The following is a 26,204-nucleotide window of genomic DNA, read 5'->3' as shown; positions in this document are numbered from 1 at the left end:
CCACAGTGCCACTTCTGGTTTTCTGTTGGTTAATTGGAGATAAGAGTTTCTTGGACTTTCCTTCTCGGCCTGACTTTGAGGCCTGACTTTGAACCGTGATCGTCAGATCTCAGCTTCCTGAGTAACTAGGATTATAGGTATGAGTCACTGGTGCCTAGCAGAATATCATATATTTTAAAGAATGTTCTCTTCATTGATGAGAAGAATGTATACTTTGCTGCTACTGATTATAGTTCTCTGTACATTCTCTGTCCTTTAGTTCTGAGGTTTATATTTGATGATATTTTTGAGTGATTCATCACTCTTGAAAGTGAATTATTTAAATCTTTCCACTATGATTGTACTTGTGTTTATAATTGCTTTTAGGTCTAGGAGTTTAATGAACTTATGTGCACTACTGTTTGTCCTGTATATGTTAATTGTAATTTCGTCTTCATGGATTTTTCCCTTTATTAATGCAAAATGACCTGATTGAGTTTCAGTTCCTCTGCAGGCAACTACAGCAGTTGACACAATCTGCTATGACATCCGTTCCTTTGCTGGGTGATTTGGCAGGGATTCCCAAGCACTGCTAGGTATTGCTGCCTCTGATGTCTAAATTGACAATATAGCTTCCCACTTTAAACTTCCCTGTGGGAGGAAGGGGGTCGAGTGTTGGGTACACTGTCTCCTCAACATGTTCTATGACTGACTGACTTAAATCCAAAATCTATGGCAGGATGTCCTGTGATTCCTTGAGCCTTATTTTGAGGCCCCAAGAATAGCTTAGTATCTAAGGTTAGATTTTCTCTCGATGATGCTGACAGCGTGTTTTACCTGGTCTTCCCGTCCTTTGAGGAAGCCAGGGACTGTCTTGCAACTCCCTGCTCCTTTTCTTTTGTTCCTCTCTAGGTTTCTGTCTTCCTGACACTTCCTTTTTGGTTTCTGGTTCTCTTCCTCCTCTCGTTCTGTTTTTAGAATCTTAGTATCTTCTTTGTCATCAGATTCTACTCATTCAAGGATTGAATAAAAGCCAATGTTTCTAATCTGCCAATTTGCCTTGCTCTCCTAAGTGGAAATTTCATGTCATACCATGAATAGAAACTCATATAGAAGGTTCCAGAAACCGAAATACCACACCTTCTTGGCTTGCTGTCCTGTTTGGGGTGTGTGTGTGTGTGTGCAAGCGCGCGTGTATGTGTGCGTGTGTATCTGTTGATAATTTACTTCTGTCAGCTCATCTGCTTTGAGATTCATTAATATAAAGAATTCATTTGGTTGAGTTCTAACCACTGATCAAACTCAAACATAATTTTTTGCCCGCTTTTTCTGTGTATGGCTTATACTTTCTAATTCTTTTTTTTTGCCAGTCGTGGGGCCTGAACTCTGGGCCTGGACGCTGTCCCTCAGCTCTTCAGCTCAAGGCTAGTGCTCTACCACTTGAGCCACAGTGCCACTTGGTGCTTTTTCTGCTTATGTGGTGCTGAGGAATGGAACCCAGGGCCTCATGCATGCAAGGCAAGCGCTCTACTACAGAGCCACCTTCCTAGCCCCACCTTTTAATTTTTATGTATGTCTTAAAATTTTTAGTTGAAAATTTCATGAACCTACTTCTGTGGGTTTTAATGTTTATTTGGTGAATTGCTTAGCTACTTGACTGAACTGATTTTCAAGTCTACTCTCCCTGGAATGGAGCTGCACACACACAAAAATGTATCCCACCATCCTTTATCAAGCTTAACTTTGTAGGCTTGTTATACTTTGTATTCACACACAGAACTTACGGGTCTGTTTATATTTAGGCCTTCTTAACCATCTAGATTCTCACCCTTTAATGTTGGATGTGACTTTTATTTTCCAAGAAGTTCCAAGTCATTCCTTAGAAGGTTTAACATTGAGTTACATGCAGTCTTTCAGATATTGGGTATTGGGTATGAATGTAATGTTATTTTCAACTCTGGCTTCTTAGGAGTTGACACTGTGTCAGAGTAAATGTTCAGCCAGTTTTTGATCGAAGGTTTTACTAGAGCTCTTTGAGTCTCATTGATGGATTTATGTGTGACTTGGGGAATACTATTAGGTTTACCACAAATTCAGATTTGATTTTGCCTGTTGGGTAAAATGTAGTTCTTTTTTTTTTTTTGGGTCCGGTCGTGGGGCCTGAACTCTGGGCCTGGGTGCTGTCCCTCAGCTCTTCAGCTCAAGGCTAGTGCTCTACCACTTGAGCCACAGCGCCACTTCCGGCTTTTTTCTTTTTGCTTAAGTGGTGCTGAGGAATCGAACCCAGGGCCTCAGGCATGCAAGGCAAGCGCTCTACCACTGAGCCAACTTCTCAGCCCTCCAATGTGGTTCTTATGTGCAGTTTTCTAGATTTCCAGAGACGAGTGTGAGTCCAGAAGAATCCTTTGCTGTCCAGTACTCTGGTTCTTTCAGTTTATCTTTTGTTCTGCTCTTTTGCTTGCTTCTACTACTATTTTGGAGGTACTAATTACTTACCAACAAGGTCCCCTCACTCTGAGATTACTTAAGTTTATTAACTTATTTCTTTGAACTAATAGTGTCTGAGTAACCCATTGGTTTGATTTTTTTTTTTATTTTTGATTGACAAGTTGATTTATACATGTATGAGACACTGATGTTTTGGTATATGCATATAGTATGGAAAGCTAGCCTATTACTATGCATGAACTCTGAACTCTGTTAGAAAGAATCTGTCTTTTCAGGCAGAACTGCAGCACTCTGGTTCTTAAGTTTCTCTTAAGGGCATTACATGCAATTAGACATTAAATTTTGACTTACTCAACTTCCAATCATCTGGTAATTTTGTTTATTATATATTTCATTGATAAGATTCTTTTAAAGTAATTGAGTCTTTTATCATACGACTGGCCATGAGTTCAAGCTGTAAAAAAGTTTTTTTTTTTAAACATGGAAAATGGACAGGATATCTGTCAGAGTTGCCAGTGTTCTTATATCTGTCCATATTTATGACCCAGCGCATCTTCCTCTCTGTACTGTTGGTAAGGATTAAGGATATTAGTGTGATGTCTTATAGAGAGTTGGAGTGATCTACACCTTGCTCTCATATGCATAATAGGGCTAGTCTTTATCCCTAGGCCCAACATCCTATATCAACTCCTTGTAGATGTATTTACTTCCAGCAGAAAGGAAAGAGAACCTCTAGTTTTATACACTTGTTTAAGGAATCAGTTGAATATATCAACAGTGATGTTTGAGGAAGAAGGGGGTTATAGCCTGTGTTCTACCTTCTGACCTCTTGTGTCTATCGAACAGCTTCCATCTTGTCTGGTGGGATTTTGAGACTTAAAAACAGCGCCTTTGTGAATTTTTAGTATGACTGTTTGTATGTTGTGGCTTATGTATTCTTGAGTCTACGGTTCACAAAATTAAATTTCTGTCTGGAAAAGAATTTATGTGGGCTGGGAAGGTGGCTCAGTAGTAGAGCGCTTGCCTTGTATGCCTGAGGCCCTGGGTTCGATTCCTCAGCACCACATAAGCAAAAAGAAAAAGCCAGAAGTGGTACTGTGGCTCAAGTGGTAGAGTGCTAGCCTTGAGCTGAAGAGCTGAGGGACAGCGCCCAGGCCCCGAGTTCAGGCCCCACGACCGGACCCACAAAAAAAAAAAAAAAGAAGAATTTATGTTTTAAAGAAAAGTAGGTTTAGATAGCCAACCTGATTTTCATTTTTGAAGCTAGTTATAAAAGCAAGATTCATGTTAAGCATGTATTTGATTTTTGTTTGATTTTTATTTTTGTTCCTTTATCTTAAGACTTGCTACATTTGTGATGAACAAGGAAGAGAAAGCAAAGCTGCCACTGGTGCTTGCATGACATGTAATAAACATGGATGTCGACAGGCTTTCCATGTAACATGGTAAGTATGTTTTCATCATTGTACCAAAGTGATCCTTGGCTTGTAAATTGTATAACAATCTTATTAAAGACTAGAGCTGAGCATTGGTAGCTCATGCTTGAGATCTGAGGAAGGAAAATAAAGTAAAATAAATTGGCTAGTTATTGATGGCTCATACTTGTAACTGTAACTACTCAGAAGGCTGAGATCTAAGGATCATGATTTGAAGCCATTCTGGGCACGAAGGTCTGAGACTCTTACCTTCATTTAACCACCAAAAAGCCAAAAGTAGAGCTGTGGTTCAGGTGGTAGAATGCTAGCTTTGAGCAAATGCCTAGACCCTGAGTTCAAGCCCTCCCTCCCAGCTTTAGTACCCATGTACACTTTATTTAAATAGTTTTTATGCTCAGACAATAGTTGAAATAGAGATAATTTGTCTATTTTAAAAATGGGCATAGGTGATTCCTTTTGTTATTAGAAGGAAATCAGTGTATCTAGGTTAATAGTACAGTGTCTGAGATACTAGTATAGGATAAACTTTTATGCCTCAAGGGAAAAAGAATGCAGTTACCATCATTCTCATGTTAAAGTGGCTACTTCTTGAAAGTTTACTTACATTCATTTTTGCAGTATAAACTTTGGGGGGCAAAAATTTACCCTGTATAATAGATAATAGTTCCACATAAAAGTTTAGGAATAATTGATAGACTTATTTTAAGAATAAGACCATGCTTATCTGCCAATTTAGGCATATGTTTATTTCCTAAGCTGGAAATATGAACCACATTTTAGTCTATTTTTAGGACATGAACAAGATTTTTTTGTGTTTATTGATCTTATAATGTTTTGGGTTTTTTTGGGTCTGGTTGTGGGGCCTGAACTCTGGGCCTGAGCGCTATCCCTCAGCTCTTCAGCTCAAGGCTAGCGCTCTACCACTTAAGCCACAGCGCCACTTCCGGCTTCTTTATTTTTTTCTGCTTATGTGGTGCTGAAGAATCGAACCCAGGGCCTCATGCATGCAAGGCAAGTGCTCTACCACTGAGCCACCTTACCAGACTTTTTTGTGTTTATTATATTATTACTTTACCTAATTTTCCAAAAGATGAAAGATTTTCTGAGAGTGGGAGCTGTCATATGAGACCTATCAGTAATTTTGGGATGTTTAAAGTATAAAGGTCTCACTAACAGGATGATTATAAACTAGCATTTTCTCTTTTTAGAAGTAGAAATATCACTACATTTCAATTCCATTCTTCCTCCACATATATATATATATATATATATATATATATAAAATTTATTTATTTATTTATTTTAGCAAGAAGTTATTTTGGTATGACATGTTTCAAAAGTAAGGAGAGGGGCTAGGAAGTTGGCTCAGTTGTAGAGTGCTTGCCTTGCATGCATGAGGCCCTGGGTTCTATTCCTTAGCACCACATAAGCAGAAAAAGCCAGAAGTGGCGCTGTGGCTCAAGTGGTAGAGTGCTAGCCTTGAGCTGAAGACCTGAGGGACAGCGCCCAGGCCCAGAGTTCAGGCCCTATGACTAGCCAAAAAAAAGAAAAGAAAAGTAAAGATAAACAGAAAAACAGACATATTTCTTGATTCCCATGCAGGAATTGAAATTAAAGACTCATATATATATATATATTTAAAATTTTGATGATGGGAATTGAGCCCAGAGCCTCTGTAAACACTCCACGGCTAAATATCCCAGCTCCTCTTCTGTTATGTCCATGTGTGTAGTTAGGATGGAACTCAAGAGTACATGCTAGGCAGATTCTCTGCTATTGATCTCCAGCTTTCTTAAATTGTTTTGGCTGAAAAGAACTACTTAGGCTATTTTGCCTTATGTGTTTTGAGTTTGAAGCATTTAGAATTGCGAAATGAGTGCTAGATGATGTTTTCATTTTAAGAAACTCCCTTTTATTGATGGGAATTTCTTAAAATGAAGTTGAAATTTTAATTTTTAATTAAAATTAGATTAGGTGGCTTACACTTGTAACCCTAGATACTTTGGAGGTGAAGATCCAGGGATTGTGATTTGAGACTTGCCCAGAAATAAAAGTTTCAATGAGCTGGTCACTGGTGGCTCATGCCTGTAATCCTAGCTATTCAGGAGACTGAGATCTGAGGATCATGGTTCAAAGCCAAGTCCGTGTGAGACTCCAGCAGAAAACCGGAAGTGGTGCTGTGGCTCAAGCGGTGGAGCTCTTGCCTTGAGCTGAAAAGCTCAGGGAAAGCGGCCAGGCCCAGAGTTCAAGCCCCATGACGGACCTCCCCCCCACCCCCACCCCCCCCGGCCCCCCCCAACCAAAAAAAAAAAGTTCCATTGGTTTCCCTCTCCCCATGGATGGGTGTGATGGCATTTTTCTTGATCCAAGTCACTGGCAAGGCTCTATGGATGGGCTCAGTGGTGGACACTTTTCAGCCTGAGTTACATAGGGAAGCACAAGAGGGTAGATCCCAGCCCAGCCTGGACATACATACAAGACTCTACCTCTGAAATAACTAATGCACAGAGGGGCTGGAGGCCTGGCCTTTAAAGTGGTAGAGCATCTGCCTAGCAAGCATGAGATCCAGATTTCAATCCCCAGAACTAACCTCCTTGCCCCTTGCCAAATTTCCTTTGAAGGCTGAGTATGCTGATGCATAAACTTGGGAGACTGAGGGAGGAGGATCATGAGTTTGAGGGCAGCCTGTGCTACCCAGGGAAATCCCATCTTGAGCTACCCCTCATACACAAAAGAAAGCTGTTTGTTTGTTTTTTTTTTTAAGAGGATGTAATCTTCATCCATGTAATACCTATCACCTGTCCTTTTTGTGTTTTAGAGAGGCATGGCCTTTATTTTTGTATATGTGACATAGATTGAAAAATTTTGAGGTGAAAAATAATTTTATTTTTTTCTGGAGAAGGGATTCTTGCTAGGTTTCCCTGGCTTGGGGGTGTGGCTCCTATAGAGGCTGTGCCTGCAGTCTGAAATGCCATAAAACAAGCAATGAAACAAATACCCTGAAAACTTGAATGAGTTTTAGTGACACAAAAATATGAACATATCCTCATCCTTAATAGAAGTGGATGAAAAGTTTATTTTAAAATACGACATTGCCAGGTATCAGTGGCTCACACCTGTAATCCTAGCTACTCAGGAGGCTGAGACCTGGGGCTCTTGGCTTGAAGCCAGCCCCGGTAGGAGAGTCGTGAGAATCTTATCTCCAATAGACTACCAAAGAAGCTGGAAGTGGAGCTCAAGTGGTAAAATGCTAGCCTTGAGAAACAGCAGGTCAGGGACAGTGCTCAGAGCTTGACTTCAAGCCCCAGGATGACTCTCCCTTTCCTTTCTCTTTTTGGTGGTGGTACTAGGAGTCATCCCCAGGATCTTGGGCATGCTACTCAGACACTTTACCACTGAGCTACATACCAATCCTATTTACTTTATATTTTCCTACAAGTGTTTGATGCTTAGAAGTAGCTTTGTATATACTGTGGCTTGAATTTTTTATTGATGTACTTGGCCTTTATTTTCAGTGCTCAGTTTGCTGGATTACTTTGTGAAGAAGAAGGTAATGGTGCAGATAATGTCCAGTACTGTGGCTACTGTAAATACCATTTTAGTAAGCTGGTAAGAACTACTTTTGAACCTAATATTAAAATAATAGTTTTGACACTAGAGTGATATTGTTATTAAAATAAAAGGCATATCAACTTTTCTCTTGAGTTTTTGCTTAAGAGTAAATTTGTATTAGAAATGAAAACTAGTAATTTAAAAAGATTTTGTTCTGCCTTGGTTCATTTAGGTGATCTAAAACATCATAGATTAGACTGTATTTATTAGCAGTTGATAATATATGTTTGTAGTCTACTGGAAAAGTTAACTTGTGAAGACTTGATTTTTAGCATATAATGATCATTTTGGATCTTTTTTTGTTTGAGACAGTCTTGCTCTGTAGACAAGCTGACCAGGAACTCACTATGTTAATGAAAGCATGTGGATATTCTTCCTATCTCAGTCTCCTGAGTTTTGGGATTACAGGTGTGACCTACTGTGCCAGGCCCTCTTTTTGGATTTTCTTATCATTTGTTTCCATCTTCCTGGCTCATAACCATTATGCATTTTTTGTTTGTGGGGGTTATTTTTATTTCCATTCACTATGAAACAGTAAAACTGTAGTAAAGGTCTTTTTGTAACTTGGTCAGAGACCTTGAAAACAGACTTTGGTGTGTGTGTATAGTTTGTTTTTGATTTTTTTTAAAAGATCTAGTCAATATTTTACATGCATGATTGAGTAAATAGCATTTGATTCACTGTGAGATATTGCTGCCCATATTTATTTGAAAGATCATTATTTCTTTACAGTTCTAAGTGTATGTCCTAGTCCTTAATGATACAGTGTACATGCGTTTATGCACTGATAATTTAAGTCTTTGTTTTTCTTTCTAGTGTTTACTTTTTAAGCCACTACCTTTCTCTGGTGAATGCACTATTGTTTTAAACAATTTTAGGTTTTTAGTTTTGAAGAAATAATATTATTAGGGACCCTGTCTTATGAAATGAGCATCTCATGTTTCCAATATTCTGAATCATGATAAGAAGTACAATATATATTATTTAAATATGGACAATACATATGATGGTGGCTTGATAAGATTATAATATAGCTGAAAAGTTACTATTGATTGTTTTTACTTTACCTTTTCTCTGTTTAGATATGCTTAGATACCGAAATATTGTGTTATAATTGTCTGCAATATTTAATACAGTAATGTGCTGTATAGGTTTGCAACTTAGAAGCAATAGGCTACACCATTTAGTCTAGAAGAATGTTTCATCTAGCTTGTGTAAGTATACTTTATTATGATGGTCATACTAGGTTGAGTCACTTAACACATTTGCTAGAATGTATTTCATTGTTAATAAATGTGACCATTCTTGAAAGTGCTTATATCTTTTGATGTTAAATGCTTTGATACATTATAATGCCTTGTGAAAAATATTGAGATTATGAAATTTAACATTTTGCTTCCTCGGTTTTAAACTACTAGATATTTCCCAAATGAGAATTGACACAGATAAAATTTTAAAAAATGATGAAATTCATACAAATAAATGGACGAAATTTGTACAAATAGAATTTTCCCATTACTAATTATTGATGTACCTCAATTGCTTATTGGAAGAAAGTTTAATAATTTAGTAACATTGTATAAACTACATTTATGTAGATTTTGAGCATGTTTTGTGGATACTTTCATCTTGTTTAATGAGTTGTAATACCAGAACCATTTTAAACACTCCAAGTAACTCTTAATCCTTTTTTATGCAGTGGTGTATGTTATTTTTAACAGAAATGTATAATGCTTTTAGTAGTGCTTTGAAAAAAATGCATGGGTCTACTACTGACATTTCCTTTACCTTTTTTTTTTTCCTCTAAAAGGATGCCTAGATAAGTTTTTACAGATTTGTTTTCTGTAACACTGAAAGTATCAGATTAAAAACTTCTTGCTTTACTAGTGGCATACAGTAACTCTTTAAATATTTACTTTTCTTTCTTTTAGTCTTGACATCTTTCTTTTAATATGGTTTTTTTCTTTTGGTTGAAACATTTTTTTTTAAAGCCAACATTGAAAGCATAGTAGCTTATTTGAAAGTAGACAGTCTATTTTCACACTGTAATAAATATACAAAATAGTGCTATTAATGTTGACTTTAGTTTTTTTTCTTCACAATGCAATGGATGACTTATAGTCTGGATTATATAAATCAAAACAGTGCCTTTAAAAAATTTTCAATAGACATTTAAAAATATTACACATCTGAAATAATTTAAACCTAACATTCTCTAGGTAATTTTTTATATACATATACATGTATGTATAAATATTTTCTTTTTTAGAAAAAGAGCAAACGGGGATCTAATAGGTCATATGATCAAAGTTTAAGTGATTCTTCCTCTCACTCTCAGGATAAACATCATGAGAAAGAGAAAAAAGTAAGTGGATTTGTTGTTGCTAATTACGTAGCACATCACTTAATAGAATTTTTTTTCCTTTTTATATAATTTTAATTAAGTTCTGGATAACTAAATGGACACACTGAAGTACAGAAAAGTTTTTGACTAATAAAGAGTATTAGAAGAGTAGGTTTAAAATAATGCCATATTTGTGAATATGGTTTTACCCATTGCAACTGAACATTTAACATGTAACTTCATTGAAAGCATGTGAGTGATTTCTTGCATGTGTCAACTGTGGTCATTTTGTGAAATCTAGGTGATTTCAACAATATTGGTTTGTTTCTACCTATCATGATTTTATCACATGTAAGTAATTATCTCATCAGCTTTTCTTTTTTACAATAGAAGACTTTCCAGGTTATTACTATTTTTGACTGTTTTTTGTTTTTCAGTGATGTTAATAATGGTTTATCATTTTTTAAAAAACGGCCAAGTGTTAGACCATTGTTTGAAAATATTTTGTCTTTTAGTTAAAACACTAAAATCTTGCCTAAACACTAATCTGTCTTCATACTTACCTGTTTTCTGCTTACATTTTTACCTACTTTTAGTAAACTAAAAATGAATATTGTAGAATTCTGCATATTTGAGTTTTAATTTTCTAAGAGAATATATTGCTAGTATAATAAAATAATATGAATTGCTTCAGTGGAAATGAAGATATAAAGGACATCTTCAAATGGAAAACAGTATTCTTACCCAACTGGCTTATGCTAGTTTTGAAAATATTTCTGCAGGTTATGTTTAAGAACAGTAATTTCATCCATGAATACTTTGGGCTTGGGAAAAGCTATTGTGTAAATTATTTAAGCATCCTTTATTTGCAGCTTTTATTTGTAACTTTTTTCATTGTACATATTTTTAAATTCAAAGTGTTTGAGATTAAATGTGAGTGAAATACAAAGTGTAACTTTATGCCCACCTTTAGGGTAGTTATCTAACATTTTCTGTATATATTGATGTAAGTATATACACAGACATATACAGACATACAACCATCTCAATATATGCAATATATGAAATCATGTATAAGATCATATATATACATTTTACGTATTTTTCTTGACTTCGTTATGATATATGATGTGGTTTTGTAATAAAGTAATAATAGAAATCTAGTTTGTATCTATGGTTTGGATTGCTGATAAAGGCAACACCAGGATTAGTTCCATTAGTACTAAGACATCATGCGATTTTATTCAAACTTATAAAATTAAGAAGTAAAGTTTCTTTAGATAAGGTACATAAAGTTTGAAGACAGATGTGTCTCTGTTAATGGGCTTCTATTATACCATTCTTGAGCATTAATTTATTTTAGAAGTGTTTTTAGTATGATCATATTTATTTGAATCTATACCCTATCATTGTATTTGAAAGACAATTATTAAATGTAATACAGTGTTGAATAAGCATAGTATAGATGACTGTTCTCACTTATCGACCTTTCCAAATAGCTTTTTATTTTCTGAAATAATCGTTGAATATTAGAATTAAAAAATACTTGTTTAGTTTTCGATTTCAGAGGTGTATAAGTACTGTGTGGATTGTTTAGAACTGTTTTTGTTACCAAACTTATAACTATTATTACTGCGATGATGATGATGATGATGATGATGTTGATGATGATAGATGTACTAGTACTGGCTTGAACTTGGGGCCTGGGTGCATTCTCTGAGCTTTTTTTCTCAAGGCTAGTGCTCTACCACTTAAGCTATATCTATACTTCTGGTCTTTTGGTACTTCATTGGCAATAAAAGTCTCACAGATTTTCCTGCCTGGATTGGCTTCAAACTGCTGTTGGCAAATGTTCACTTCCTAAGTAGCTAGCATTACAGGTGTGAACCACTGGTTCCCAGCTTGTATTTTACTTTATTTTTTATTTTTTTTTTGTCAGTCACGGGCCTCAGATCTCAGCCTCCTGAGTAGTTAGGATTACAGGTGTGAGCCACTGGCACCCGGCACCCGGCTGTATTTTATTCTTAAAAGAAAACAAAAACAAGCAGATTTATAGTTGATAATGTAAATATAGTACAAATTGTTAGATCTGTTTGCTTGTCTTGGGAATATTTGGTGGTGAGACCAAGTGATTATTAAATTGGATGTTAAATGGTAGTATAGTTGAAAAGATGGAGCGCTACAAGTTTGGTTTTCTACTTCTTTTGGATACAATAGTTAGGTTGGCCATGAACTTAAGATCCTTGGGATTAAGATGCACTACCTGCACTACCAGGCCTGGATTTACATTTATTTTATTTATTCACTTATTTCTTATTTATTTATTTTTGCCAGTCCTGGGGGTGGAACTCAGGGCCTGGACACTGTCCTTGAGCTTCTTTTTTTTTTTTTTGGTCCGGTAGTGGGGCCTGAACTCTGGGCCTGGGCACTGTCCCTCAGCTCTTCAGGTCAAGGCTCGCACTCTACCACTTGAGCCACAGCGCCACTTCCAGCTTTTTTCTTTTTGCTTATGTGGTGCTGAGGAATCGAACCCAGGGCCTCAGGCATGCAAGGCAAGCGCTCTACCACTGAGCCACCTTCCCAGCCCCCTGAGCTTCTTTTTCTTGACTAGCACTCTACCACTTGAGCCACAGTGTCCCTTCTGGCTTTTTCTGTGTATGTGATACTAAGAAATCCAACCTAGAGCTTCATGCATGCTCAGCAAGACACTCTACCACTAAGCCACATTCCCAGCCCTAGTTGGTTGTTTTATAAGTTTTTTTTTTTTGGGGGGGGGGGGGGTCTGGTCATGGTGCCTGAACTCTGGGCCTGGGCACTGTCCCTCAGCTCTTCAGCTTAAGGCTAGCGCTCTACCACTTGAGCCACACCGCCACTTCCTGCTTTTTTCTTTTTTGCTTATGTGGTGCTGAGGAATCGAACACAGGGCCTCAAGCATGCAAGGCAAGCGCTCTACCACTGAGCCACCTTCCCAACCCATGTTTTTTAAGTGTTTTTTTTTTTTTAATTTTTAATAAGAAAGAGGGTCTTGCTGTGATGCTTAGGCAGGCCCTCAGCCTTTGAACTTAGGTAATCCTTCTGTCTCAAACCTGGGACTACAGGCTTATGTCTGTCTCCCTGGCCTGGATATTCATTCATATTCCCTCCTTTCCTCTCCCTCCCTCCCTCCCTCCCTCCCTCCCTCCCTCCCTCCCTCCCTCCCTCCCTCCCTCCCTCCCTCTCCCTTCCCCTCCTCCTCCCTCTCCCTTTCCCCCTCCCTTTTCCTCTCCCCCTCCCTGTCCCTCTCCTTCTCCCTCTCCCCCTTTCTCTCTTTCTTTTTTCTAAGAGTTTTACATCAAGGCTAGGTGTGATCATGAGTAGCCCTTAGCACTTGGAGGCTGAAGCAGGAAGACAAGAATTTGGCTACATTGTGAAACTGTCTCAATTTACTAAAAAGTAACAGAAGTGAAGACCCCAGGTGTTAGCTCTTTTTTAAGGCCTGTCCAGATAAAAATGCATGAATTTTTAGTAAAGCTCTATTGTCAGGAACTGTTGGAGGTAGAGATCCAGATGTACATTACATATATGTGTATAGTTTTATTAAGTAACAATAACTAAAATAGCAATATCTAGTTCAAATCACTAGGAATGTATTTCAGTGCTCTCTTATTGTGTGTGTGCATGGTGTGTGTGAAGGTCCTGGGGCTTGAACTTAGGCCTAATTGCTTTCTCTTGAGTCCTTCTCCCCCACCTCCCCACCCCATCCCCACCCCTACCCCCATGTGAGCATTCTACCACTGAGCCATATCTCCACTTTTATCTTTTTTTTTTTTTTTGGTAGTTAATTGTAGATAAGAGTCTCACAAGCTTTACAGTGGGACCCGCTCTCCAATTAAAATTCTCAGATCTCTGCCTCCTGAGTAGCTAGCATTGCAAGTAAAGCCACTGGCACCCAGCTTTCAATGGTCTTTAAAAAGGAAAATTTCTAAAGTCTTCAAAGGATTCTTCATTAAAAAAAATTCTCTTTATAACCAGTAAAAAGGTTAAAAAAACCAACATCACTTCTGTCCCTTTCTCATTTGACAGCTTTTAAAACTGTCTAAGAATTGCAAAGTAGTCTTTTTTATAGAGGGGCTAGATGTCTTGTGCAAAGTCAGTGTCTACAACTGGTAGTGATTAGAGGAAAATGGAATTACTTTGACATTTACATTTACTATTTTTGTGTTTAAAGAAACCGTACCATAGAGTGAGATGTGTGAAGGGCTGGGAAAAAGAGAGGCATATCAGATGTCACAAAATATGTGGTATATTGGAAAGTTTATAGCTTCAGAAAGGACTTTCTATAGACCAATTTGTAGGTCATTATTTAGAAATTAGTGGTTATTATTTCATTGAGATAATCTTATATTTGTTAATTTGGTCCTTAAACTTATCTCTCACACTCACCAGTGGTAATTGGTCTGTTTTGTATCAGAGATATAATGTATGAATTACTTTATAGGCTGTTCATCGTTAGTTACTATTACATATTCATTGATTGTCATAGCTTAGCAATACAGTGATCATATGGATGATTAGAAATTGTTGTTTTTTGTCATTGTGCTTTGCCATAGAGAATTGGATATAGTGTATATTTTTATGTCAAGAAGCTTAAAATCTGAAATTTGAAGTATAGTTTCTGTGAGATACATATTCTCTTTGTACCTGCCATTTGGAAGCCTTTTTTCAAGTTTAAAAGTTGTCAAGTAGAACAATCTTTTTTTTTTTTTTTCTTCTTCTAGTCCTGGGGCTTGAACTCAGGGCATGGGCACTTTCCCTGAACTTCTTTTGCTCAAGGCTGGCACTCTAGCACTTGAGCCACAGCGCCCCTTCTGGCCTTTTCTGTCTATATGGTACTGAGGAATTGAACCCAGAGTTTCATGCATGCTAAGAAAGCACTCACTAAGCCACATTCCCATTCCCAAGTTGAACCATTTTAAGCCAAGAGATTGTCTTTCTATGGAAATGTCCCCAAACAGGTAGACCAGAAGTCCCATCTGTCCCCTACTATAGTGAGATGAGATTTGTTCCTTCTGCTTACTTGACCTTGATTTCAGTTTCTTTTTAGTAGCTGGCAGCAGATGCTGGAACTTTTGTACCAATTTAACACTATTTGAATACAGTGGAGATTTGTGGGAGAGTTTTTTGATTAGTGTTTGTGAACCTAGTGGATTTGACTGTATTTCTCTTTTGTTTTGGGTCACTCATCTCTGAAGAGACTAGACTATTTTTCTTCTGTGGCTCATAGGACTTAAACTGCCAATAAATGTAGGGTTAATTCTCTGTGCTGTGTGAAAGTTTTTAGCATTGAGAATTACTTGATACTCCTTTTTCCTTTTGGAATCTTGCATTTAATTTTGAAGCTCTCTGCTTCTACATATGTAGAGCTAAGAGAATTCTACATAGGTTTTCACGGGAGCAACAGTGGTGGGAGTGTGCTTGGTTTGGCTAAATTGTGTGAAGGGACTGGGTCATTAAGAGGTTTTTGTTGGTGGTGGTGGTGGTTGTGGGAGCTGAACTTTGGGCCTAGGCGCTGTCCCTCAGCTTTTCAGCTCACCACTTTCGGCTTTTTCTGCTTATGTGGTGCTGAGGAATCAAACCTGGGGCCTCATGCATGCGAGCCCTCACTAAGAGTTTTATAAGCAATTTTAGTTTTTGGCCTATGAACATAAAGCAGAAAGATTGTATGCCTTTTAAACTTTTTTCCCCCCTATCTTTCTCTCCTTGCACAGGGAATAGGGGATTGGGAGGAGGATGAATCCACATATTTATAAATGCTAGGCAAGCACTCTACCATACCTCAAACCCTCCTTTTACTGTTTCATTTTGTGATGTTAGATGTGTGGTAGATATACTGTGAATAGCTGCCTGTATACCACTCACCCAGATTCTAAACTGTGAATATTTTACCTTGCTAGCTTTCCTTTCCTTTCCTTTTTCATTTGAAGGAGTATCTTTTAGAGAAAAAGTCTCTCTAAAACATCTAGTCCAGGTTGGTCTTGAACTTGCCATCCTGTACCTCGGTCTCAGTATGTGTCATTAGGTCCAGCTACTCTGTTAAGTTTACATAGTCACCTTTTCCCTACTGTTTTGCTGTATTTCTGTTATTCTTTGTAGATTTCTCCTCCTAAACTATTAGAAAATTAAATGCAAATATAGTGCTCCTCTAGTCTACAAGTGCTTTACTGTGTAGGGTTTTTGTTTCTTTTCTTTTTTTGGTTGGTTGTGAGGCTTGAACTCAGGGTCTGAGTGCTGGCTCAGAGCTTTGTTGCTCAAGACTAGTGGTCTACCACTTTAGCCACAGCTCCACTTCTGGCTTTTTTGGGTAATTAATTAAGAGATAAGAGTTTTACACACTATTGCCTGGGCTGGCTTCAAATTGTAGTTGAAGTCAGATCTTAGCCTCCTTAGTAGCTAAACTAGGATTACAGGTATGAGCCACTAGTGTCTGGCTGATCTCTTTTTAATTAAAGGTATTTTTATATGATTGCAATTAACATACTAGTACTGACAAATTACTATTTGTTGTTACAGATTTTAACCAGTAAATCATTTTCAAATATTAGCCATGAGTTTTTTTTTTGTGTATGTGCTGGTCCTAGAGCTTACAGTCAGGATTTGGGTGCTGTCGTGAACGTTTTTCTCAAAGGTAACATGCTCTATCTATTACTTGAGCCTATCTATTACTCAAACTTTTATTATTAATTGGGGATTAGAGTATCATAGACATTCTTGTCTGAGCTGGCTCTGAACTGTTATCTTCAGATTTCAGCCTTCTGAGTAGTTAAGATCATAGGTATGAGCCACTAACACCTGGCTGATTTCTTTTTCACAGTAGTTTATCCTTAAGTTATCTCTTTACTCTTGATTTTATTGTAAACAGTAAGAAACTAGACAACCTTCAAAAAAAATAACCTAGAAATCTTTGTATTTACATCATGCAATTCATTAATTAGATACTTTATTTTTCATGTTACCAGTCTTACTAAATTTTTATGTACAGACTCAGTGTCACTTTCACATTTTTCTTTTCTCTTTTCTTTTCTAGTGGTGGGATTGAACTGAGGGTCTTGTTTCCTGCTAAACACATGTCAGTAAACTACATCTCTTCCAAGATAAAATTTTCATTTTTTCCCCTTCGTTTTCTTCTGAGCATTCAATAACATCTTCCTTTAAGGCAATAGGTTGGTAGTAATAGTCTCTTTAGTACACATAAAGCTTTCACTAATTTCTCCTGAAAGTTCTCTCAGCCCACTGATGGTAATCTACCCTGTATATTTTAGGTGTTGTTGTTAGGGGAATATCTGCTCCTGATAACAAATTCCCAGAGTAATCTGTAGCTGTATGGTTTACCTATTGTAACATGACAAATTACTCTAAAATGGTGGCTTAAAACTATAATAAACATTTACTGCTTTTTAGTGTCTGTGGGTCAGGAATTTGGATTTAGTATTTGCAACTCAGGTTCTCATGAAATTACCTTCAAGATGTTGGCTTAAATGCATATGGCTTACTCATATGTCTAGCATATTGGTGTTGTCCGAGTTCAGTGTTAATTTTTTTTCTCCCTTTAGGGGTGTAACATGGCATCTAGCCTTTTTTTTTTCTTTTTCTTTTTTTCTTGTGCTGGTCCTGGGGCTTGAACTCAAGGTCCGGGCTCTATCTGCCCTGAGCTTGTTTTTTCTTTTTTCTTCTCAAGGCTAAATCTCTATTCCTTCTGGCTTTTTTGGTTGTTAATTGTAGATAAGAGTTTCATGGACTTTCCAAGTGGGGCTGGCTTTTGAACTATGTTTCTTAGCTCTCAACCTCCTTAGTAGTAGCTAGGATTACAAGACATGAGCTACTGGCACCTACTGGCACTCAGCTCTTTTCAGAGTATGATCTAATGGAAGAGAAATGGAAAAGTTAGAAAAAAATGTACATATATATATATTATATTTAAAGAAGCATTATGAGTTTTACAATCACCCCCCCCCCCCCCTGGTTGAACGATTTGCAAAAGTGTTACAAGTATATGTAATAAAAGATTTTCCAGTTTAACCATGTTGATAACATATTAGCATTTTTGCAGTATTCTATTGTGAGTAGATCAGTCTACTAAGGTGCAGAGGTCTTTTGGAGCTATCTTAGATTTGGACAGATGCCTTGTATTTAATCAGTTTTTTAGCCAGAAATCTTTGCAACTTTTGGTGATTTTAGCCTGAAATAAATATTGGTTGACAAAAGGAAATTTGTAATTCTATCATTGTACTATAAGAGCTTTCTTTCCCTTCCTCAATAGTGAGGAAAGTAAGAATCTACAGAGGAAATGAGAGAGTCTTCAGGTAGAGGATATAAATGTATGGCCGTTGGAGTGATAAGGAAGTGTTGAAGAGTTCCAGTGAAGTGGGTTGGGTGCAGAAACCAAGAAAAGTTAGTAAACAAAAGGAGTGGGCGTAAGCGTGGAAAGAGCACTTAACTCTTAAAATCTTAACTATGAAGAAGAGGAGTAGATGTGAGCAAGAACATACTTTTTCTTTAATTTCTTGGGGAAGGAGGACAAAAAGGATGTAGAATAAATAATATACCAGGGTGGGTGGAACAGGGAAATTAGATGTGGCTACAACTTCTGGGATGTAATTTTAGGCATTTGGATGTTGCCTTCTTTCCTTCCTTCCTTGTTCTCCTATACCCCCTCCCTCCCTCCCTCCCTCCCTCCTTCCCTCCCTCCCTCCTTTCTTTCTTCCTGTCTTTCTTTCTCTCTCTCTCTCTCTCTCTCTCTCTTTGTGGGTAGTGAGGCTTGAAGTTAATGCCACAGGTTTTTTGTCCTCACTTGCTTTTTTTGCTCATTGGCTGTCACTTTACCACCTGAGTCAGGCCTCAGCTTTCAGGTTTTTGCTGGTTAATTGGACGTAAGAGTCTCTTGTATTTTTCTCTCTGGGCTGACATCAAGCTGCAATCCTTAGATCTTAGCCTCCTTGGTAGCTAGGATTATAGACATGAATCACCTGCCAGTGTCTGGATTTTAGTTATTTTTTGACATAATCATTAATAGTTAAAATTACCAAGGAATTATAATTGAGTATTGCATATATTGGCTATAGTTTAAATTAGATTTTCTGTTTATTTTTTAGAAATATAAAGAGAAGGACAAACACAAACAAAAACACAAGAAGCAACCAGAACCATCACCTGCATTGGTTCCATCATTGACTGTTACTACAGAAAAAGTAAGTTTTGATTTATGTAGTAGCTATGTTTTGGCTTTCATTCCCAGTGTTCTAATCTCTCAAAATTTTCCCACCTCTACAAACATAATTAGGATTTCTACTTCTTAGTACTTTTATGTCAGTTTTTTTATTCCTGGATTTTCTTTACTGTTCCATTGGTTTTTGAGTCTGTTTTGTGTCTGTCTGTACCAAGATGTTTTTGAAGTCTGCTGTTATGATACTTTCAGGAGTACTCATTTTACATAGAATTCTGTTTGCTGTTTGAGGTCTATTATACCTTCATATGAATTTTTGGATTGCTTTCTGTAATTTCATCAGGAATAATATTGGGATTTTGATGGGTATTGCATTGATTTTGTACATTGCTTTTGGCTATATGGCCATTTTAACATTATTCTACAAATCCGTAAGCATATTTCTTTTCATCTTCTGATGTCTTTTTCAATTTTTTTCAAAAAAAATGTTTTTTGGTTGGTTGTGGGGCTTAAACTCTTGGCCTGGGAACCGTCCCTGAGCTCTTCAGCTCAAGGCTAGTGCTCTACCACTTTGAGCCAAAGTGCCACTTCCACTTCTCTGGTGGTTAATTGGAGGTAAGAGTCTCATGGACTTTCCTGCCTGGGCTGGCTTTGAACTGCAATCCTCAGATCTCAGCCTCCTGAGTAGACAGGATTACAGACGTGAGCCACCAACGCCTGGCCTTATTTTTCAATTTTTTTTTAAGGTTTTATAGTTTTTATTGTATAAGTCTTTTACTTCCTTTGTTAGTATGTGGGTATTTTATTTATTTTATTTTATTTTTTTTTGTCGGTCATGGGGCCTGAACTCCGGGCCTGGGTGCTGTCCCTCAGCTCTTCAGTTCAAGGTGAGCACTCTACTACTTGAGCCACAGTGCCACTTCTGGCTTTTTCTGCTTATGTGGGGCTGAGGAATCGAACCCAGGGCCTCATGCATGCAAAGCAAGCACTCTATCACAGAGCCACCTTCCCAGCCCTTTTTATTGTTTTTAACAGTATTGTGAATGATACTGTTTTCCTAATTTCTGTCTCAGCCTATTCATTGTTAGTATATAGAAAAGATACGTATTTTTGAATATTGATTTTTTGATATCCTGATAAAATTCTGAAGGTATTTATCAGATGTAGATGATTTTTGGTGGAATCTGTAGGATTTATTAAGTACTGTACAGGATCTTATCATTGGCAATTAGGGATAATTTGATTTTTCTTTCCTTATGTGAATCTCTTTTATTTCTTTCTCCTCCCTTGTTGTTCTGGTTAGGATTCTCGTAGTTCATTGAATAAGAATGGGTAGAGTGAACAGGCTTGTTTCATTTCAAACTTTAAGGGTAATGATTTTAGTTTTCCTCAGTTAATGTGATGTTGGTTATGGGTTTGTCATAAACAGCTTTTAATAAGTTCATGTCCCTTTCATTCCTATTTCTTCATAGCTTTTATAAAAATAAATATATAAAAATACTGAATTTTTTTGTTTACTCAAGGTTTTTTTTGCATCAGTTGAAATCATGGGATTTTTTTTTATTCTTGGTCCTGTTTATGTGGTATTTATTTATTTATTGGTATTAATTTGCATATGTTGAACCATATTCTGAAAGGAAATCAGCTTGATTATATTGCATTTTTTAAAACGTGTTGTTGAATTCTGTTTATAAGGATTTTTTTTATTTTGGTCAGTCGTGGGGCTTGAACTCGGGGCCTGTGGACTGTCCCTCAGCTGTTCAGCTCAAAGCTAGCGCTCTACCGCTTGAGCCACAGTGCCACTTCCTGCTTTTTCTGTTTATGTGGTCCTGAGGAATCAAACCCAGGGCCTCATGCATGGAAGACATGCACTCTACCACTGAGCCACCTTCCCAGCCCCTGTTTGTAAGGATTTTACTGATTTTTTTTTTTTAATACTTATCAGTGAGTTTGGTTTATAATTGTTTTTCTTTATTACGTCTCTGGTTTTGCAATGAGTGCAATACTTGTTTTATACAATAAATTCTGTAGTATTCTTTGTCTATTTCATGGAAGAGTTTGTGAGTATTAGAATTAATTCTTTGAAAATCTGATGGAATTTGGCCATAAATCCATGTAACCCTGGACCTTACAGGGTTATCATGTTTCCATTTCTTGGAATTCATTTTGATAAACAGTACCTAAGTTGTTCAGAGAAGTTATGCCTTGGATTCTTCCCCTTAATATACCCTTCTTTAGTCAGTTTGTGTATAAAGGTATTAAGCCTTGTGCATGTAATCATGCCTTAGTTGTATTTTACATCTAGCTTCTGCATATGTAAGAACATATGTGCCGTTGGTCTCTATGAGCTTGGTATACTTAACATGATTTGTTTTAAGTCTATCTATTTTCCTGCAAATGACATTTTCTAATGAATGACCAAAAGTCCATTGTGTGTAGGTACCATATTTTCTTTATCTACTCATCTGTTATAGGGCATCTGGGCTGTTTCCGTAACTTGGCAATTGTGTATAGTACAGCAGAGAACATGGATGGGCAAATGTCTTTACCATAGCCTGACTTTTAATAGTCTGGATAGATGCCCAAGAATAGTATGGCTGGATTATAGGGTAGTTCTATGTTTCTTTGTTTTTTTCTCCCCGCCCCTCCTCCCCCTGGTTGTGGGGCTTGAACTCTGGGCTTGGGCGCTGTCCCTGTGCTCTTCAGCTCAAGGCGAGCGCTCTACCCCTTGAGCCACAGCGCCACTTCCGGTTTTCTAGTGGTTTATTGGGGACAAGAGTTTCACGGATGTTCCTGCCTAGGCTGGCTTTGAACCTCGATCCTCAGATCTCAGCCTCCTGAGTAGCTAGGATTACAGATGTGAGCCACCGGCGCCCGGATTTCACTATGCCTCTTGAGCCACAGTGCCACTTCTGGTTTTCTGGTGGCTAATTGGAGATAAGAGTCTCATGGACTTTCCTGCTCAGCTTGGTTTTGAACTGTGATCCTCAGATCTCAGTCCGAATAGCTCAGGTTATAGGGTGAGCTACTGGCGTCTGGCTATGTTTAGTTTTTTGAAGAATCTCCAAACTGTTTTTGAGAATAGTTGTACTGGTTTACAGTCCCACAAATAGTGTAATAGGGTTTGTTACCCACACTTTTGATTGAGTTTTTGACTTTGGCAACTGAGCTCTTTAGTTCCATGATTATTTATTTTTTTCTTTTCAACATTTCTGTATCTTTATTAAATTCCTCTTATATCCTGCATTCTCTTTTAAAATTTCATTCAGCTGTTTTTTTCTTTTTTTGGTACTTTTCGTTGTTCATATTATATTGGAATGTGTCCAGTGTTTTACAGATCTGCTTATTTGATTTGATGTACCACTGCTTAAACTCTGGGCATCACACATTCCCATTTATTTACTATTATTATTTTTCATTCCTGGCTTGCACTTTACCACATGAGCCAGATCTTTACTTCTGTCTTTTTGCTGCTCAATTGGAGATAAAAATCTCTTGAATTTTGTCTGCTTGGTTGGCTTTAAATTTTTTCAGACTTCAGACTCCTAAGTAGTGAGAATTTCAGACCTGACCTGGGGTCCAACTTGTTTCTTAACAATTTTATTAACAATTCTATTTGTTTCATTGAGCTCATCATTTCAACTTCCTTTCTCTTGACTCTCACTTAAGTCCTTTATTGTAGTATTAATGGCTTTTGAAGGCCATATATTGCCTTGTTGATTCATCAATATCACGATCATTTGCTAAGATTTGCACATCTGGGTTCAAGATTTATGGAGGTTTCCATCTGTATACTGAGTTGACAGTTTCTTGCACCTTTGTTGAATCGAGGTAATAGTTGGATGGATGATTGTTTATGAGTTGGGGGAGTGTGTTTTGGATGACAAATAGTTGAATTCAGTGCTAGAGACACTGTATGAAACTATTCTCTACTCAGGGCGAGGAAGCTTGCTTTCAAAGGGTATTATAAGTGACAACCTATATTCTTGTGTTTTTGTTAAGTTCTAATGAAGACAAATCATTACTACAGCTTTGATCTGTTTAGGTGACTATAGGACCCAAAGTGTATCTTTGTGTTCTAGGAAGATTTTTCTTGATTGAGGGGATAGTTCCATTGGGATATTACTAGGTATTTGCTTATATGGAATGGGTTTCTGAGTTCTTAAAAAGTTAATGGGAAAGGTGGGTGGAGTGAAGTAAAAGAAATTAGTTAATGCTATGTTGGGCTGGGGAGTGGTGGTGGTGACAAGGAGATGAGAATTATTTCCATACATAGAAATTTAAAGCTGGGCACTGGTGGCTCATGCCTATAATCCTATCTACTCACAAGGCTAAGCTCTGAGGATCACAGTTCAAAGCCAGCCTGGGCAGGAAAGTCCCTGAGATTCTTATCTCCATTTAACCACCAGAAAAGGCCAGAAGTGGCATTATGGCTCAAGTAATAGAGTGCTTGCCTTGAGCTGAAGAGCTGAGGGATAGCATCTGAGCCCAGAGTTGAAGCCCCACAACCGACAAAAAAAAGAAATTTAAAAAACAACTAATACCAACAATCAAGGTGGGAAAAAGAGAAAAAAATTTAAGAAAAGAGAAAGTAAAAATACAAACAAAACAAAACCCAGAAAGCAGAACATGAAAAATCATAAAATGAAACAAATGATGTCCAGGTTATCTAGTTACATATGTATGAATTTGAATACTGTGGAAGATTTAGGAGGTGGGGCAACAGGGTATAAGGGGAGAGTTACATTTATAGATATAAGAGGTTATAAATGGTGAGGGCCTATGGGAGAAAGGGATGAAACTGATTCAAAAGAGAATACTAAAAGACAGGTAATGGGTTCAGGTATAATCCCAGATAAAACTAAGTGGGAGAAGCAAAATATAAGATTAAATAGGAAGGGATGATAGATTTATGTTAGTGTATAAACTAAAAGGTCTTTATTTGAAATAGAAGGGAAAAAAACTATACAAACAAATATAATGTTCAAAATACTTGAGCCAATAAAGGAACAAAGTAGACTTCCATGTAACAAATGCGAATTTTGTTTTTTCTTGTCTGTTATGTATAGACTTATATGTGGTTATATATAGACTTCTACAGGCTACAAGTGGCTGTTTTATACCTAGATAGGAAGATTTTGCTTCCTTCTGAAGGAAGACCTTACATGGGGGAAAGTCTTCAGAGTTAAACTGATGCTTGGTGCTTCTAATATTTGGCTCATCGGGACGTCCACTGTCAAGTGTAGCACATTGCCTCAAAGACAAGGTTGAGCTTTTTTGAGCCATGATAGCTTAGTGTCACATTCCATACTGCGCAATTTCTATCCAGAGGAATTGGGTATTGAAGCAATTTCTGTGGTGGGACTCATAACCCAGGACCAGGTGCATCAGCTTTCTGGCCTACTATGTACTCTGAAACCTCTATTTCATGATAGTGCAGCTTAAAATTTTGCTGTTCTCTGCTACCTGGTTTTCCTTTCTTTCCCAGTGTCTTATAAGAGATTTATACCTATATTCTATGGTAAAATGTCACATGGGTTGTTAAACTTGTAATTGCTTCTGGACCCTGGACTCCCAGAAAGAAACTTTCAAGATTGTGACACCCTGTCACTGTTTGAGATAACAGGAGACACTGAATGAATATCTTAGTTCAATCTCTCACAGGTTAGTCTTCACTGCTGGAGTCCATAGGCTATAGTAAGGTTGCAGATTGTGTCTGCTTTCCTTACAGCTGAACTTGGTGATCCCTTTTGATTTTACTTAGTGTTCCTTGTTATCTTCTTAGTTCCCTGCTCTTAGCCAAGGGAGCTGAACTCTGGTTCCAGATTTCTTGTTTCTTTTCTTCTGCTTTGGTGGCTTCTCTGTAATTTCTAGGGTTCCCAAGAACCTCTTGTAGATTCTCCTTTTTTATTACATTCTCCTCCCCCGCCCCCAAGAATGTGTTGCTTTTGTGTCACTGGATTCTTCTTGTTCCTGGAGCAAAAATGGTCTGCGGTGGTGATGATGATCATTCTGATTGGAGTGATATAGAATCTCAGTGTTGTTTTGATTTGCCTGAGATTGAGTATTTCTTCATGCATTTATTGGCTATTTATATTTCTTCTAAGAAATACAACAGGAACAACTGTCTCCTTTGCTTAATTATTAACTGGGTTCTTGATTATTTAGGGCCTTATTTTTTTTTTTAACTCCTTATACATCCTGGTAATTAGACGTGTCAGATGGCAAAGATCTTTTACTTTGTAGGATGTCTTTTTTTAGCTTAGATAGAGATATGGAGGACTGAAGTTGGAGGCCAGCATGGGCAGAATGTTATTAGCAAGACCCCATCACAATATATATGCTGGCTAGAGTAGCATGCACCTACATTGGGAGGGAGGGAGTAGGAGGACTGCTGTCTAGAAGTACAAAGGCAGAAACAATGAGATCTGAAACAATGAGGTCTGAAAAGGACCTAAAAGGGAAAAGGACAAGATGTGGGTCAAGTGTTAGAACAAGCAAGCGGCAGTGAATTCAAGCCCTAGTACCACTAAAAAAGAAAAACGAGCACTTTTGGTGTTTGAGTTACTTAGTAAATGTGACTAATATGTGCTATTTTAATTTCTGCAGTCTAACCCTCAAATAACTATCCTATGAAGTTATACTTTCTTTCTTTCTTTTTTTTTTTGTCAGTCGTGGGGCTTGAACTCTGGGCCTGGGCTCTGCCCTTCTTCAGCTCAGGGTGCCACAGCACCACTTCCGGTTTTCTGGTGATTAATTGGAGATAAGAGTCTCACGGACTTTCTTGCCTGGGCTGGCTTTGAACCATGATCCTCAGATCTCAGCCTCCTGAATAGCTAGGATTACAGGTGTGAGCCACCAGTGCCCGGCTTCAAGATAAACTTTCTTTAAAAATAGTAGTAGGCATAGAGATAGTAAGTAGCTCATTGTAAGAGAAAAGTCTGTGTTGTTTGGTTTCTCCAGAATCATTAAAAAAGGTATAGACTTGTTTTTGCATGATTTTTTTCTTACGTAGATGGTCTCTGTTCTAGAACTGAAACTTTCATATTTCTTTTACAAGTTTAGTACCCATCATCATCATCATCATCATCATCATCATCATCATCATCATCATCATCATCATCTATGTGTCATTTATTGTTTTCTCTATCCAAATGTAATCAGTTATTTTTTTTCTTTTTCTTCC

The 26,204-nt window shown here is 37.4% G+C and overlaps 1 protein-coding gene across 14 annotated transcripts in view; it reads left to right on the top strand.

Moving 5' to 3' along the window:
* The window catches only part of Mllt10 (MLLT10 histone lysine methyltransferase DOT1L cofactor), a 160,062-nt gene that overhangs the window by 68,078 nt on the left and 65,780 nt on the right, over positions 1–26,204 (top strand). For 13 of the 14 annotated variants that reach the window (XM_042686311.1, XM_042686312.1, XM_042686310.1 and 10 more), the window contains 4 exons: positions 3,769–3,872; positions 7,379–7,472; positions 9,745–9,840; positions 18,948–19,043. In XM_042686311.1, coding sequence (XP_042542245.1) covers positions 3,769–3,872; positions 7,379–7,472; positions 9,745–9,840; positions 18,948–19,043 — 390 coding nt within the window. The remainder of the gene's footprint in view (positions 1–3,768; positions 3,873–7,378; positions 7,473–9,744; positions 9,841–18,947; positions 19,044–26,204) is intronic. The other variant, XM_042686315.1, reaches the window with a different exon arrangement.

Source organism: Dipodomys spectabilis, unplaced genomic scaffold, assembly GCF_019054845.1.
Source record: "Dipodomys spectabilis isolate Male_0828 unplaced genomic scaffold, ASM1905484v1 ptg000096l, whole genome shotgun sequence".
Taxonomy (NCBI): Eukaryota; Metazoa; Chordata; class Mammalia; order Rodentia; family Heteromyidae; genus Dipodomys; species Dipodomys spectabilis.
Note: the sequence above shows the minus strand (reverse complement) of the source record. Positions and strands in the feature narration are given on the sequence as shown.